Consider the following 18,283-nt stretch of genomic DNA (forward strand, 5'->3'; position numbering starts at 1 on the left):
GAATAACAAAAACAGAAAACTATATAAAATAAATTTAAACCAGTAACACAAAAGGTAAGTGATCTGGCCGAGAACTAGTAATAGTTGGGTTATTAATTTGTTTCAGGCCCAGACTTTAGTCATCTTATCTAGTCCAAGATTAAACTACTGACCTCAAACTTCGCTAGTCTTAGCCTACTATCCTTTACCAGTTTCCTGGTAATGGCATAATAGGGTAACCATTTGTCACATTTAAGTAAAAAAGACATTTTCTAGCATATTTGCCTCTTACCTCTGATACCTTCGGGAACATATGAGGTATTATCATATAAAATCAAACAACAACAACAAATGGTTCCAATTTTAAAGATTTTCCAAGCTGAAATTTCAATAGCCTCTTTCACTACAATTAGCAAAAGACCTTCAGGCCAATAGATCTAGACTTAGAAGTCCAATAATTCTTTATGTAAGAATAGGGAGCACAGGAAACAGCAAATACTATTGTTACCACCTCTCTTGAATGTAAGACTGTCTCTTTATTCACCTCTCTTGAATATAAGATTGTCTCTTTATTCATACACAAAACTATATACCACACTTCACTTCTTGCTTACCCTAGGCTTTTTAGATGGAAAAACATCAAGAAGTTTCTTGTGAAGAATTCATTTTGTACTAAAACAAAGTAAAATGTTCCAGTTTTTTGGTAAAACATTCAGAGCTTTTATACTTAATATAGCACAAATACAATGTAAAGATACCAATGTCGTACAGTAATTGAGTTATAACTATGTAACTAACCTGCTCGGTGGAAGCCCAGTCTTGAACAAAGAAGGAGGAGAAGTAAACTCAGCTTTTGTAGATGGAAGGGCAGTTTCTTTCTCTGAGTTTCCAGTTCTTCCCTGCTGTACCTTAAAAAAAAAAGGTTATTAGCTTGTTGAATTTAACAGAACACTCAAACATAATGGTCTTTAGATGTTAAAATAAGTTTACAACATTTAATTTGAAGTTAAACACTAAGAATGTTCCTTTGCTGAATATTTATTAAAATTAGCCTATTTTAGAACAGTATTAGGTGAAAGGCACCAAAGAGAGTATGGGATCAAAATGTTCCAACTATCAAAAAGTTCACATTAATAACACTTAGAAGCCGAATAAACTGTTAATTCTTTGGCACTTTCATAAATTCCTGCAGATCACTACAAATAGGTCCCAGATACTTGGTTATGACTTCATGTTTCGAATTCAAGAGAGACCTTGAAGAATTTTCCCGTTCTGTGTTCACCACCCTTATTCTAAGAAAACAATAGGTGACCATTTTAGCCATTCTGACCATTTTCTATTCAGACTGTGATTTCCTGTAACACAAATGTGAATAATCTGCTACTGTACATCCATACAATTTCTCCCATTTTCCCATCACCATTAAAAGTACCATCATCCTGACAGTTTAAGCCTGACTTCAGGCTTAAAAGCTTGAAGTCAATCATCTGTCTTAATACCTCTTCTCACTCTGTCACCCAGGCTGGAGTACAGTCGTGCAATCACGGCTCACTGAAGCCTCCACCTCCTGGGTTAAAGTGATTCTCTTGCCTCACAGCCCCCCGAGTAGCTGGGATTACAGGTGTGCACCACCATGCCTGGCTAAGTTTTGTATTTTTAGTAAAGACAGGATTTCACCATGTTGCCCAGGCTGGTCTCAAACTCCCGTCCCAAGTGATCTGCCCACCTCAGCCTCCCAAAGTGCTGGAATTACAGGTGTGAGCCACCAGGCCCAGCCTTCTCCCTCTTAATATTAATTTTAAAACCATCTATCTACTTACTCCATAATTTCTCCAAGATTTGCCTAACCTTTCTGCTCTTACTAGATCCTTTGATTGTAGCCCAGTCACATTCCTCTAGTCTGTTGAAATGACTTCTTTATGCTCTTCTGCTTTTATACTCACCTTTTTATCTTAAAATTATCATCAAACTATTCAATTTAAACAAATTCAAGTTTCCTTACACTTAAATAATATCACACCATATTTTATGTTCTACTTAAATTCTATTTAAATTCCCTGCTCCATTTAAATTCAGCATCACTCTCCTTTCCCATGAGGCAAAGGCCAAGAGAATCTCAAGACATTTTGACTGATTCTATTTAAATTCCCTGCTCCATTTAAATTCAGCATCACTCTCCTTTCCCATGAGGCAAAGGCCAAGAGAATCTCAAGACATTTTGACTGATATATTTGAACCACCAATTCAATTCCAAAATCATCTACCTCCCAACTAATCATTATGTGAAGAAAAGAAACTCTTTTACACTTGAGCCATTATAGTCAGATAGCTCTCTTATTAATAGTGTCCAACCCAATCTCTAATTGATACCCTCATATAATGAGGATCTTACATTTAGTTTATTTGAAAATGAGTTCTACCACTTAAAAAAAATTTTAAATGCCCTGATTCTAATGAGATGATGAGAATCAGCACTAAGGCAATGGGAACAGAAAGAAATGGACTTGACAGATACCTGACAGGTAAAACTGACAGGATCTGGTGAGAGAATGTAAACATCATTTATTGAATATCTATTATGTACCAGAAGCTGACAGAAACACAACAGGATCCTGGACCTTAGGAAAAAACAAACACACCAACAATCAGAGCAATATAATAAATATTATGAAAAAAATCTAAAGGATAAAAGATGTTATAATAACACAAAAAGAAATGCATTGTTCTGCCTGGGGATGTCAAGGAATATTCAGAGTTGACACTAGTGTCCCAATTGCTCCCCTGACCACCAGTAATTTCTATGTAACTTCTTTCATGTCTAACAGACATCTCAAAGTTACCATGGCCAAAAACAAAACTACTAATTTCCCCTAATCTGATCCTCTACAAGTCTTCCCCATATAAATAAATGGCACCATCATCTACTGAGCTGCTCAAGGAAAAAAAGAACCATAGAAATTATCTAATACATATGAACACCCAATATGTCAACTTTACAATATATGCCAAATTCCAATCTGCGATCAGTAACCTTCCTGGAAAACACAGCTGGCAGTACTCTGAGGTTTGTCATTTGTCACACAGATATTCCAGACAGATTGTTTGGTTTACACTGAGAGGTTATCACTTCACTTATGTGTGGCAGAGAAATGAGATTTCAACAATTCCTTTTCGCATTTTTTATTTTTATTATGAGCCTTTTTATCAACAGACAGAGACACCTAATTTAGCCATGAGAAGAAAACAGCACAGACATCCTGCCTTCAGAGAAGATGCATGCCACTCCATTCATGAGTACCATTCTCCTGAGAGGGGATAAGAATAAAAACGGTGTTTTTGGACCACTTGGATTCAAGCTCTAGCCACACAGCTCACTCTCTGGTGATCACTGATCTCTCTAGCTAATTTTACTGAGTCTACCAGAAGAGGAATGAAGGAAAGTTACTCAACCACCCAAAAGAATCTCATTATGGCAATAGTGTGATTGCTTATAAGTTCCCATACAAAAAGGAATCCTTTGAAAGCATCTGGGATGATGTATTAGTGTCATAGGATTTTCTTCTTCCTGGTTTCTCTTTACAGGGAAAATAACATGAATTCAAAAGGATTCCAGTCTGAAGCACAATCACTTGCTTCCATAACAAAAATATCTCATCTTTTTCTGCACATAAACATTCTTTCATCGGTTAAAAAGAAAAATAACTTTGAATGTCTTAGAACTCTCTAGCAGTAAAAACTGCAGAGTTCAAAATTTTCCTTTCATACTCCATAATTCTCCAAAAGTATTAAGTCTGTGTATGCTTCAATAATTTTGTTAAAAAAATGCTCAATCTGAAATCAACTGCATTGACCACTTGGCTTTGCACAACAGGGAGAAAATAAATGGTTCACTGGTTATTTATATAGAGAGACTAAGAAAGCCTATTAATTGCCACTAATTTTATGACAGGTTTTAATGTTTATGAAAGCATGATTTTTTAATTTTATGAGCACTGTCCATTTGAGGTTGTAAAAGAAAGCATAAGATTCTAATTGTAGGCTGGGCGTGGTGGCTCACGCCTGTAATCCCAGCGCTTTGGGAGGCCGAGGTGGGTGAATCACGAGGTCAGGAGTTCGAGACCAGCCTGGACAACATGGTGAAACCCCATCTCTACTAAAACTAAAAAAATTAGCCAGGTGTGGTGGCAGGCGCCTGTAATTCCAGCTACTCGGGAGGCTGAGGCAAGAGAATTGCTTGAACCCGGGAGGTGGAGGTTGCAGTGAGCCAAGATCGCGCCACTGCACTCTATCTAGCCTGGGTGACAAAGCAAGACTCCATCTTGGGAAAAAAAAAGATTCTAATTGTAGTTCATTTTATCTCAACATAGAAACATTTGTTTTGGAATCTTTTTCTCACCATGTAATTGTAATTATAAAAAGCCAATGTTTTATTTCCTTTGAAGTTCTGTTACATCCATGATTGCTTTGTATAGATAATTCCTTTAAAAGGCCTACTTTTAAAGGCCTACATCTAAAATACAGTTATGGCCAGGTGCAGTGGCTCACGCCTGTAATCCCAACACTTTAGGAGGCCGAGGCGGGTGGATCACCTGAGGTCAGAAGTTAGAGACCAGCCTGGCCAACATGGCAAAACCCTGTCTCTACTAAAAATACAAAAAACATACAGATGTGGTGGTATACACCTGTAATCCCAGCTACTCGGGAGGCTGAGGCAGGAGAATCACTTGAACCCAGGAGGTGGAGGTTGCAGTGAGCCAAGACCACACCATTGCACTCCAGCATGGGCAACAAGAGTGAAATTCTGTCTCAAGAAAAAAAAAAAATCATAAAATACAGTTATGCCAATGAAGGCCTACTCAGGGTGATATCTATATCCACAAGATGAGTGCTCATTATTCTAATAGGATTTGTTGAGGTACTTTTCAACCCTGTGATGCTGAGATATATAAATAAGAAATCAAAAAATTAACGTAGATATACACATACACACACACACGCACACACACAAAATTCCATCACTTTATTACTATGTCTCATCCTAAAACAGTACCTGGCATGCAATAAGTACTCAATAAGTATTTGTTACTTGACTGTCTTTGGGAATCAACTTAAATGTCACTTCTTCAAACTCCAAAGAACATGTAGTTTATAACTATATCATCTTTAGCATGACTATTTAATTAATACCTAAATTTTCCCATTAAGCACAATAAATGCCTAGACTATAGGCTCCATGTCTATTATGGTGACCTCCCCTTCTCCCCAAAGCCTAAGGTACTTCCTGGCACAGTCAATGCTCAATTAAAAACCGGGAAGGAGGAACCGGGAAGGATTGGGGAAAGAGACGTGGGAGAGACATTAAAAGAGAAAGAGAGAGGTGGGGTCAGAGAAGATATTAAGAAAATGTCATAGATTTTTAAACACACAAAAATTGCCCGTGTTTCCCAGCTTTTCTTTTTTCCTTAATTTCTTCATAATATCCTCATTCTATTAAACAATTCTGAAAATCCTCACTATTCTAGCAACCTTTCTAGTCAACTTGATTATCCATTTGTTTGTCTTCAGATGTTACACTCAAGATTACACACTCAAAATTTGTCTAACCAGTAACATAATGAGATTATTTCACATGACCTAATATCTTAAGAAATGACCATAAGACATTATGACTAATTTTCTAAAAACAAATTTATGTCAGATCTGACAAATCCAAACAAAACTTAAGTCTACAACCTTGAGAAGCTAAATACTCACCCAAATTATGCTACCACTGTACTAAAAGTTTGAAAAATATTTTTGAAATTTCCTTTGGCTGCCTATCACAGCTTCATTTGTAAAAGTTTAACTTTACAAACAATATCTTAAAAAAAAACCCTTAAGTAAACTAAGGTGCATCCAAATAATAAACTATGTAGCTATTTTAAATTATATTTATAAAAAAATTTAAGAACTTATGAAAACATTACATGTTAAAGTCAAGAAAAGGAAAAACAGACAACCATAAATAAATTATCACAATTTTGTTTCAACCTATAAGAAAAAAACTGAGAAAGCAACAAAATTTAGAACTTTGAAATTAGATTAAAAAATAGTAACTGACTGAGCAGACCAAAGAAAACTGAATCCTAAGTCAGCAATGGGAAAGCAAAGACAATGATTATCATGTCAGGACCCTCAAAAATTCAGAAATTAAAAGCTCCAGCTACCAGAACATTTGCATCAGCCAAGTATATACCCTCTAGATAGAATACTGGAATACCTTATCTGAAAAAAATCTGATTACCACAAAAAGAAAAACACCTAAAAATACTGACATCAGGGAATGTGAAAAAACAGCCCTCCAGTGAAGCCTGCAGTCAAGCAAGTTCTATTCAGATGTACAGAGCTTCCAATCAATTTTAGCAGCCCACCATTACATGAGTGAATGGCCAACAATCAACAAACATTTCAGAAAAGTCTAAGTCAGAAGATAAAAATAACTAACTTAAATAATCAAGTTGAAAACAGACTATGCAGGAAAAGAAAAATCTAACAGAAACAAAACAGCCTATCATTAATATCCTTTGAGAGAGGAGGGAAAAAGATACTGCATTACTGTAGGCATGAATAATAAGATGCTACAACTAAATAATAAAGAAAAATTTTCTTGGAAATTAACAACAGAAATGAAAAGTAAGTACAATAACATTATAAGAATAAAAAATTCTCCCAGATAATGGAAAAGATGAAAAAGAGAAAAACAATAAAAAAAATTAGAAGACCATTCGAAGATATCCAATATTATCTAGAATAGAAAAGAAAGCAGAGAAAAAAGTAAAAGAAGAAAGTGTTCCATAAGTGAAGGATATGTGCTTCCAAATCGAGAAGGTGCAACTGAATGCTTGGTACAATGGATGAAAACAGACCAAGACACATAACTGTAAAATTTCAGAAAACTGGTGACAAAGCTCATACATTCACAGCCGGGGGGGGGGGGGGGCGGCGGGGGGAAAATCTATGCATATGTGCGCAAATGAATAAAAAATATTTTAAGAAAACGTTGTAGTCAACGTTTTCTCATACATACATGTTATCTATTCCCACTAGTCACTTCTCTCTTGCCATTCACTCTAATTAAATAATTACACAATTGTTTTTGTACCCAATTGAGTGGCTTTATTTTTATACCTACTAAATTTTTTCTTTTATTTTGCTTTTTAAAAAAACTTTATTCATATTGAAGTACATAAAAGGCTGTTACCTCAAGAATGTCAAAACACTGTTAAGTGTTGAAGCTGTATGATAAGCACCTAAGGGTTCATGTGTACTATTCTACTTGTTACTGGGTTTGCAAATTGTTTAATGAAAAGTAAATAAAGTTATCTTAAAGAGGCTGATGGGCTGTCTCACACTTAAGGATGAAAAAATTCTATTTGCAGCAGATATGAAAACAAATTTTAATTCTTAAATCCACTCCTTTGCCCATTCATCCTCATAAGTGAGTTCAGGCCCTAGTTCATTTTAGTCCTATAGTATGGCAACAGCTCCCTATCTGTTTCACACCCCTTTCATTCTACAGCCCATCCTGCTGCCAGTTCCTTTTCTAAATACCAGATCTGCACTTCATTCTACTGCTCAGGAACTTTCAAACAGCTTCCTATTGGCTACACAAATGTTTGCAGGTTAGTTTAAAATCAATGTCCTGCTCATCATGGCCCTATTTCCACCATTTCCTACAGACCACAATATACATAAAGAAAAAATGTTTGCCACACATATTCTTAATACACACCCTATTCCCAAATCAGTATTTCTACCAAACATATTAGTATTTAAACACACTATCAAGGCAAGAAAACCATGAAGACTGTACCCACCGAATTAAAATCTTTCATTCAGAATCCAATCAGAATGGAATACTCTATGACCTCCTCTCACATAGCCAAAAGAAACTTCAAAATAAATTTTTCAGTACACAGTATGTATATAAAATACACATTCATAACGGCTACCTTCAATGAGACTGACCCCTAGGAGTTTCTTTTTATTCTCTTTTTAAGTCTACTACAAAAAATAAAGTATACAGAAGCTAACAGTTTATGATGGCAGTTCTCATTTCTATTAAAAGAAAATAAAATGCATTGCTGCTAATGAACTAGTTCATTAAGACAACTTTTCTACCCATTGCAGTCAAGTCTAATATATTCAATGCCTATATAGACAACATAACCCAGAAAAAACTGATGACCCTTTAAAACACAACAGACATCATCACATACTTTCAAAATATTTGCAAAAGAAGAACCAAATACTTACGCAAAGTAGGATGTAAATTAAAATAAAATTATCTATATAGAACTGTGTACAGTAGAGTGGTTGTATCTGCAGACATAGCACACACACTGCATAAGGCAGTATTCTGGTGGACAGGGCTGCAAACCCAAAAGGGGAGCAGTGGTCTCTTTCCAGTCCACTAAAGTTCCCTGAGTATACAACCCAATCTAAAAGCCACTCCCAATCTTCATCCCAGTGTCATTCAATATAAGAGTCAACTATTAAGGTAAAGAAAAAAGAGTACACAATCAGTTTTCCATAAAAGAACTATGACAATATAGTATTATTCTTTGGACTGGGTCTGTGATCATACCATGGAATGGAGAAGCCAGAAATCAGACTTGTTATACAAGTTGTAGTATCAACCTCAAAGTCTCTCACATAAACCTACTCCTTTTAAGAACAAATTTTTAAAATCAATGGCAGTATCTCATTATGTTGAGTTCTTAAAGCCTCTCAGAGAATGCCTAAGATTTTTGAAGATATCTTGAGCTATCAGGGCATTACACCAATGATATCAGTGTTGTAAGTGTCATAGAGATAAACAGTATGCCACCTTCCTTACCATTTTTTTAAAGAGAACAAAAAAGTTTCCAATTCTGTTGATAAAGATTAGAGTATTATCTACAATGAGAGCATAATCTGTTGCCACTAACTTTTCTATCCTACAAACATGTATTACGACTCAAAATGAAATCACAACATATAGCAAACAATAGTTTTACTCGGCATTTGTTAGTATAATAGGCTATAAATTCACATGCTTGCAAAAGTGGAGATAAAACAACAATCAGCAAATTTGTAAGTCACCAGGAAGCTGAAGGTTTGGAAAAAAGGTAGCTATTTCCACTTTAATCTTGTCCCTTGAGTAGTGGCATGGGAGCAGACTCAAGAACAAAAAATGAGAGCAACCAAGGATAATTTACTAAAATTCACCTTAAAAAGATTGAATCTGCCATCTTGGATCTCTGCACCTGGTGTAACTTCCATAGTACAGTCTTCGGCCTAAGTTAAATAACATATTCCCCATTAAGATACCACATAATATTTAATTAATAGGCCATATAAAGACAAACTAGCTGTGGCTAGTCTGTGATTTGAAAGTAAGAACATCAGATAATCATTAAATACGAAACTCTAAAAGGGAGGGAAGGGAAAAACAAACATGGTAAACAAAATGGAATTTTTAAACTATCATATAGCATTTAACCACTTTTATAGGGAAACGATTTATTTGGGGAGTAAAAGTGGGATGGTAGACAAGCCAAGGGTATTCCGGAGTATTTATTAATTACCGTAATTTTATTTGTCGTAGAGGTTACTGGTATAACTTCAAGTCCCATTCGTATCCTCTTTTGTTTTTCACAGTAAGCTTTCCAGGTATCTTCATTAAACCCATAATTAAAATAATCAGAAAGATCAGCACCTAAAGATAAAACACAACTTTGGTGTACAAATATTTCAGCTCTATTTTTATGCAGCATCAAAAATATACTAAACTATAAAAATATAAATTTAGAGTTCTATCAGTTATCACTCTATCATTTATGGTGGCAAAAAGACCATAACATTTTTGATCAAATTATTCCCTTTACAAACGCCATTATAATAAACAATAAGTCTACATTTTAAGTAATACAAGGCCACCAGTAAGATTTAATAATCCAAGTCATTATTACTCATCATTTGCTTAAGACAATTAAAATTATAATGAAAAAATAAAATTCTAAATTGATGTTCAAAAAAATTTTCTGATGACTTCACACTGAAAATATTGAAATTAATATAATCCACAATAATCTTACCAGGTTTACGCCATGGTTTATCTTCAAAAGAATCCAAATCTACCTCTAAGAGTGGAACTCCATTAATGCTTCCAGGTGCATCAAGGTCTACTCCTTTGACTTTTGTCCCTGTTTTATAAAATTACAAAATGAAGGAGCTACACTTGCAAGAAGCTGGGCGATACCATAGACAAACAGAAAATATAAACACCTTTTTACTATTCCTGGCACATATACACACACAAACAGAAAACAAACATCTTTTTACTATTCCTGGCAAAAAACCTGGCAAGGGTTCCAAACAAAGCAGAGACTAAAATACGTGCTACTGGACTCTTTCCAGAAAAACTTTACCAGTCTCTGTGATGTACGGTCAAAAATTACTCTTTAAAAAGAGCTATTATCACCTTGGCCGGGCGCAGTGGCTCACACATGGAATCCCAACACTCTGGGAGGCCAAGGCAGGTAGATCACTTAAGCTCGAAAGTTCAAGACCAGCCTGAACAACATGGTGAGACCTGGTCTCTACATAAAAATACAAAAATTGGCCAAGCATGGTGGTGCACGCCCGCAGTCCCAGCTACTTGAGAAGGTGAAGTGGGAGGATGGTTTGAGCCCAGGAGACGGAGGTTGCAGTGAACTAAGATTGCGCCACTGTACTCCAGCCTGGGTGACAGAGCCAGACTCTGTCCCCGACTAAAAAAAAAAGCTATTAAGACCTATTTAAGATATGTGCCTTATTTCCCTATTGATGCAACAGAAAATACAAATTTTACCTGTAGTTCCATAAACTCTTCCCCCTGTCTTGATGTTAAGATTTACAGGTGCTGTACCATAACTCCTAAAAACAAACAAACAAAAAAAACAGAAATTATCCTGAAAAGCTTAAACAAGACAGTAATATATTCCATTTGTACAAACAAATTATACAATCACGTAGTAAATGGATAGTGTGACACACATTTTATTTCTATCTTTATTTTTTAAATTTTGTATAGATGAGATCTCATACCATGTTGTCCAGGCTGGTCTCGAACTCCAGAGCTCAAGCAATCCTCCCACCTTGGCTTCCCAAAATGCTGAGATTACAAGAGTGAGCCACCGTGCCCAGCTAACACATATTTTAAAAAACATTTTAAACTGATTTGTAAAGTCACTTGCTCAATAAAAGGCAAAAACAGTAAAAAAAAAAAAAAAAAGCCTGACTTGTTTCCATTTCAAAAACCTTTTTGCCAATAACTCAACATTCTACTGTAACAAACTTCACAAGAAATAAGGCTAAGAAGGGAAAAATAGTTTACACCCCTTGTCTTCATTTCCTTGCCTCCCAGTTATTAAATATACAGCACTCTTAAGCATAAGTAAAATTCCTCCAACTTGTTGTCAAATCTAGTGGCCTTTCAGTTCTTCCTGCATTTGATATTGTTAATAAATCCTTTTTCAACTATTCATGGAGTACTCAGTCCATAACAGAAATTTATTGACAAGAAATTCAAAAATAAGTCTAGCATGAAAGCAGAACAGTGTTTGCCGGTGGTGGGTGGTTAATGACCAAGAGGCAAAATGAGAGAAACTTCTAGGATGCCAATTATGTTTCATATCTTGATCTGGCTGTAGTTACATGAATGTATATATTTGAAAAAATATTAAGCTGCACCTTTTTAGATGTAATATAACACACAGTGATAAAGAAAAAAATATCTGAAGTTGGACCAACCCACATTCAAATGTTTTGTCAACTGCTAGTTGTGTAATCTTGGCCAAAACACCTAAGACTTGTATACAATTATTTGAATAATTCATTGCATTTTTACTTGTATAAATGAGCCTTGTATACATTTTCTGTAATATGGGGTTACAGACAGTTCTTTACTTCTTTATATAATGGATTCTTATATATGAGTAGTATTATCAAATATACTAATTAAAAGAGACTTTTCTGTTACTAGGGAAGTTAGAAGAAAATGGGAATGGGCAAAGAAGGACCAACTCCCACTGAACAAAAACATATCAGTAAGACGGCCGGGCACGGCGGCTCACGCCTGTAATCCCAGCACTTTGGGAGGCCGAGGCGGGTGGATCACGAGGTCAGGAGATCAAGACCATCCTGGCTAACACCATGAAACCCCGTCTCCACTAAAAAATAGAAAAAAATTAGCCAGGCATGGGGGTGGGTGCCTGTAATCCCAGCTACTCAGGAGGCTGAAGCATGAGAATGGCGTGAACCCAGGAGGCGGAGCTTGCAGTGAGATCGCGCCACTGCACTCCAGCCTGGGCGAAAGAGCGAGACTCTATCTCAAAAAAAAAAAAGATATCAGTAAGACCTCAAGTCACAGATGTTTTCAATGATATATTTCTCACATTATATTCATGTTATATATTTGGTTCTTTTCTCTCAGAACTTCAGCCATCTGGACTTCAGATTCACTGCTTTGGGTCTAATAATAATTACTTCCATCTTTTGTCTCTGATGTACTACATTTAAGACTTAGGTTTAGTTACGTTTGCACTGTCATTTTTCTTTTCTACTTAAAAAAGAAAAATGTAAATTCAATAAAATGTCTAATTGTATCAAATAACTGTAGCTCCACAGCTAGAAATGCAAAAATTACAAAGTGGACCAAATATTACTGTCAAGCAGTACTATCGTCACCAACTTGAAATAATCATTTTATAGGCTGATTAATTCATGTAATGCTTACTGAGCACCAAACCATGTCAAGTATGGTTCTAGGCTGAGGAAAAAGTATGAGGAGCTGGACAATTACGGTTCCTGCCTTCACGATGTTTACATTTTAACAATCCAAATTCAGAAAAAGTGACTTAGCAGTATCTACATATGATGTACATGATTTTTCTACAAATGTACAAAAATCAAGGATTTTCTCTAAACTGTTCTCTTACAGGACCGTATAGAATAAAACAGTATTTTTATAAAAGGCTTAGCCACAAGTGTTCAATAAATGAGCTTCTTCGCTTTCCACCTAGCTACTTTCTATTCCCCATTCTGCCTTTTAAAACATCATTTTTCTTTTTTAAGCCACAAGCCTTTGTAGAGAAGCCTGTGTAGAGAAGCTTAGTGGTATGAAAAATTGCAAAGGCAAATTTGATATAATGTCCAATAGATCCCTATGAAGTCTCAGACCACTCTAAAGGCTAGATCCTATACTTGGACTTTCTATAGGAACTCCAAAATAAACATGTCAAATGAATCTATTTTGTGGGAGGTGGGAGCAGTAGCACCCACCTGTACCCAATTAACTGCTCTAGAAATCTTTAAGTCACTGAGCCCTTTACCTCCTCCTCCATCCACAACCAACCAGTTACCCATGTTATTTGTTTCTATTTATTCTTTGAGACAGGATCTTACTATATTGCCCAGGCTGGCCTGAAACTCCAAGGCTCAAGCAATCCTCCTACCTCAGCCTCCCAAGTCCATGGGACTACAGGTGTATACCACATGCCTGACTATATTTCTGTTTCTCTAATACTCAAATGTACTATTTTCCCATTCATCTCTCTACTACTGCTGCCTTAGTCTAGATTATCATCTCACCTGGACAACTACTTCACATCTATTAGTCAATGTCTCTCCATCTAACCCATCTCAACTACTGATGCTAGAGTTATCTTTTCAAATGATATGACCTGTCTAAAAACCTAATTAGGGGTGTCTAAGGGAGAGAATAGAGTCATGAGTCCTTAGTTTCTGTTTCTGGTTAGGCCAGTAAAGCCCCTTTATCACCCCTCTTTTCCACTTATCACTGGAGACAGAAACTAAAAACCATGGCTTTGGGCAGCTAAAAGACTAAAACAAAGCAAAACAGAACAACAACAGCAACAAAATAAGGTGCATCGGACAAGCTTGCAAGGTCTACAAAGACATAGCAAAAGCATCCTAACTCCTTCCATAAGTGATTTCAACCGTCTCTTTTCGTCTACCTTATCGTCCAGCCATGTACTTCCTCCAAGGCATGCATCTAATACATTTATTGTTAGGCAGTGTCCTCCACCTAAAAACCACTGTCTCCCATCTCAAAAATTATTCAAACAAGTTCAAATGTTACCTCTGGGATCTTCTCTTCAACACCTGTAGGCTTTTAGCAACTCTCCTCTCAAACCTTTCGAATCACTTTGTACATGTTTCTATTCTAGCACTTATGTTGCACTGAAAATATTTACTCACATGTCTGGCATCCTCACTACCTCTGGAAAATAATAACTTCCTGTATTCTCATCAATTAATACATTCACAGATAAAAAATTACTGCTTTCATGTAACTTTATCTAATTTGTTAACTCCACGAAATTTCATGGTGATTTTACCAAGGGTTCTTTTGTAGCATGGTAAATGTAAAAAAAATAATAATAATGGAATGATCACAGATGGTTTGATAAAGGCACATTATCTTTGCTACTTAACACAGTGCCAGATAAATTATGTCTTTAAAAATTATTTATTGAGTACATAAATGGATCAATCTCACAGAGATAGGTAACAAACTACTTTCCAAGATAAATTATTCCTACTTTAAGAGTTGCTTTTCTTCATACCTTACTTACATATAAAATGAACTTGTAACAAAGGTATGTTACCCAAAAAAAAAAAAAAAAAAAAAATGCTATTTTGTATTTCCTAACAATTTACAATAAATCAATTCAGTCCTTGGACACAGTTTGTTCTTTAAATTTGCTTCTGAAAACGCTGTGCATAAGTAAATGTTTATCAAATTTCATTTTCTCACTGACTTTGTTTTCAAGGGATATACCTTGAAATATAGAGGTTAAACAACTTTACACTCTTCACAAATGCCTGTATTTTACTTTCGAAATGCATAAAATGAATAAAAAATAAATCAACTGATAAATGGGTAAACGCATAGAGGGATATGAGTTCAAGCAAACAAAGCAAAATGTAGATTGTATAATCTAGGTGATGGGTAAATGAGCATTCACGTGTCAATTCCTTCAACTTTTGTGAGCATTTGAAAATTTTCATAATCAAATGTCTAAGGGGGAAAATCCTCAGAGACAACTGTAACTAAATAACATTCAGTTTATTTAGTCAATAACCATTTACTGCACACTTAACTGTATTTAAGGCAATGTGAGGAAGAGAAAACTTCATAAATCACAGTTTCTTGTTTTTTTGAAGAGTTTTGAATACAATGGTTTCTACTCTATAGAAATCTAAAGTGTCTAAAGGTAATAAATATGTATAAACATAATTACAATGCATAAAACTGAAAATTGCTATAAGAAATAAAGTTTAGTAAGGTACTATGGAAGTCCACGTATATTTAATATTTGAGTGCAATTTCTACCAAAAAAAGGTCCCATCCATAATCCAAAAAAATTGTCATTTGCTTCAAGTTGTTCTATAACTTGCAAATACAAATAATTTTACGTAACATTTAATGAACATGCAATTATTACAATTTTATGTGTTCCTTTTGCATCATGCAGATAGTAAAGGCCTACTAGTACTACAGTATAAGCCCAACTTTCTCATTAAGTAATTATTTACTTTCCCAAATGAGAATGAGGAGCACATTTAGAATATCCACCCCTAACATGAAAAATCAGCCTCTTTACTCTGTTCCCTAAAAAGGTGCTAGGATTTTAAAATTACACGGGTAGTCATTATTATAATACAAAACTGACTATGACAATAACTGAATTGGCTTTAAGCTTCCTGAAATGACTTCTGAAAACAAATTACTCTACTAATAAAATATTTAACAATATTTTTGTATATACTGGTTGATTCCAGATGAGGTTGCTTAATGAACTATAGTGAAATTAATGTATTTTATGTTTCCAATGCATAAGCTATAATAACCACATTATACAGCCAATTTGAAAAACAAAACACATTGACTCTTGAAAAACAAAACACATTGACTCTTATTCTCCTATCGTAACTAAATCACAATTCGTACTTCAATGTATTTCCCTTCCAATCTTTCTGTAAGATTCTTTATGCGCTCAATGAGTCAATGACAGTCCATTTACTTGGTCCAGTTTATAGAATACAAAATTGGAGACAAACATTGGCCTAAAAGGCCTAAGGGAGAATTAGAAACCTGAAAACACTATTAAGAACAAAAAGAAATACTTTTGATATTGTTTTTATTAGACAAAAAAATTAAAAACCTAAACTCAGGTCTGGATAATAAAGTGAAATAATAATAAGTACAGATACAAATTACAATTTAAGGATTTCTAATTCTAATCAAAGAATTTATAGTACTTTTTTTTTTTCTTTTTCTCGAGACAGAGTCTCACTCTGTTACCCAGGCTGGAGTACAGTGGCTCAATCTGGGTTCACCGCAACCTCCACCTCCCAGGTTCAAGTGATTCTCCTGCCTTAGTCTCTGGAGTAGCTGGGATTACAGGTGCCCACCACCATGCCTGGCTAATTTTTGTATTTTTAGTAGAGATAAGGTTTCACCATGCTGGTCAGGCTGGTCTTGAACTCCTGACCTCAGGTGATTCACCCGCCTCGGCCTCCCAAAGTCCTGGGATTACAGGCATGAACCTCTATGCCTGGCCTAGCACTCAATTCTTTTATAAAAACACTTTAAATTCAGCATCAAAAACTGCTGCTTCTATGTACCTTCGCCTAATCAATTAACTGTATTTTAGCAAAGAAGTATCTTCATGATGAAACTTTAACAAGTTCTTTTATGTTAAAATAGAAAAATGTAAAAACAATGGACTCAACCACTGAGAGTTTGATATAGGCACACTCTCCTTACTATATAGCATTTACACAATTGTTACTTACTAAAAAATAGCTTACCCATACTGTGGTGCTCCCGTTTTAATGTCTCCTATAGTGACATGAACATCATCTTCATCATCATCGCTGTCACTATCACTATCATCTTCGGTCTCAGTCACTTTCTACATGAACATAAACAAATTATAAAATACATTCAGTAATCCATTTCAACATCTAATACTAATAACTAAAAAAAGTAACCACCCTGTTTTTTTTTTTCTTTCTTCTGTCTTGAGACAGACTCTCACTTTGTCGCCCCGGCTTGAGTGCAGTGGCATGATCTCAGCTCACTGCAACCTCCACCTCCCAGGTTCAAGCAATTCTCCGGCCTCAGCCTCTAGAGTAGCTAGGATTACAGGTGCCCGCCACCATGCCCAACTAATTTTTGTATTTTTAGCAGAGACAGGGTTTCACCATGTTGGCCAGGCTGGCCTTGAACTCCTGACCTCAGGTGATCCATCCACCTTGGCCTCCCAAAGTGCTGGAATTACAGGCGTGAGCCACCATGCCCAGCCCCACTCTGTATTTTTTTGAGATACAATTTAAAAGTTACAAGCTTATAATGCTGCCACCTATTTCAACTCATAATTTTGATGTTCTACACAATAAAAAGGATAAGACTATGAATAAAGAAATGAAATCTTTTTGGCATCATCTCCTTGTGGTAAACAACACCTCATTTTTTTTTAACTATCATATCTGCCCCTCTTGCAAAAAGATCTAAAGCAACTTACTAAGATACCTACAAGATAAAATTATAAAAAATAAGTATTTGAGAAGTCTTGGCAAAAAAGAATCTAAGAGGAAAACAATTTTAAGATTCACAGTGTCACAAATACAATGTACCAAATCAATTAAAGAATTAAAAAAAAAAAAACCCCAAAGCATAAGAAGTACCAAATAGTTAAGTAGAAGCTCAGTTATTCTTGGTATTCTTGTATACCTAGAAGAGGCCCTACATGCAAATTCTATATTTGTGAAGATTTTACTTTGGCTCTTAAAGGCTATTTTGTGCTTAATCACATCATAGTAAATAAGTAGATCACATAGGCAAAATACTTTTTTGTATACAACTTCAAACTTCCAGAACAATAACTTCCTTCCTTTTATAGGATTAAAATGCACAAATATTCATAAGACCAATGATATGTTCACCTCACAAAGTATCAATGGCATGCAGGCATGCAGTCAGGGACTGTCACATACATTAAAAAGCAACGTTAAAAAATCATAACAGTGAAAGGCTGTGGGCTCAAAACTTGCTCTGAAAACCAGGCTCACTATATTCAGTAGATTTATAACCATTCAATTCCTTGAAAGCAATAAACATCAAGCCTTTGCACATACTATTTTCCTCTGAAGTCTTTCTACTATTTCTTTTCCTCATTTTAATTCCTATATATGTTTTTGATGGCACCAG

At 35.4% G+C, this 18,283-nt stretch overlaps 1 protein-coding gene and 1 pseudogene across 24 annotated transcripts in view; one reads left to right on the forward strand and one right to left on the reverse strand.

The window, feature by feature from the left end:
* Positions 1 to 18,283, reverse strand: part of FIP1L1 (factor interacting with PAPOLA and CPSF1) — an 82,507-nt gene that overhangs the window by 59,300 nt on the left and 4,924 nt on the right. For 13 of the 24 annotated variants that reach the window (XM_016951736.4, XM_016951730.4, XM_024356155.3 and 10 more), the window contains 6 exons: positions 16,882 to 16,985; positions 10,853 to 10,917; positions 10,098 to 10,205; positions 9,588 to 9,718; positions 9,229 to 9,297; positions 778 to 887 (listed from right to left, as the gene is read on the reverse strand). In XM_016951736.4, the coding sequence (XP_016807225.1) occupies positions 778 to 887; positions 9,229 to 9,297; positions 9,588 to 9,718; positions 10,098 to 10,205; positions 10,853 to 10,917; positions 16,882 to 16,985 (587 nt within the window). The remainder of the gene's footprint in view (positions 1 to 777; positions 888 to 9,228; positions 9,298 to 9,587; positions 9,719 to 10,097; positions 10,206 to 10,852; positions 10,918 to 16,881; positions 16,986 to 18,283) is intronic. The other 11 variants (XM_016951733.4, XM_016951741.4, XM_016951737.4 and 8 more) reach the window with 1 other exon arrangement.
* On the forward strand, positions 3,129 to 3,288 carry LOC112208923 (apelin receptor early endogenous ligand-like; annotated as a pseudogene).

This window comes from Pan troglodytes, chromosome 3, assembly GCF_028858775.2.
Source record: "Pan troglodytes isolate AG18354 chromosome 3, NHGRI_mPanTro3-v2.0_pri, whole genome shotgun sequence".
NCBI lineage: Eukaryota > Metazoa > Chordata > Mammalia > Primates > Hominidae > Pan > Pan troglodytes.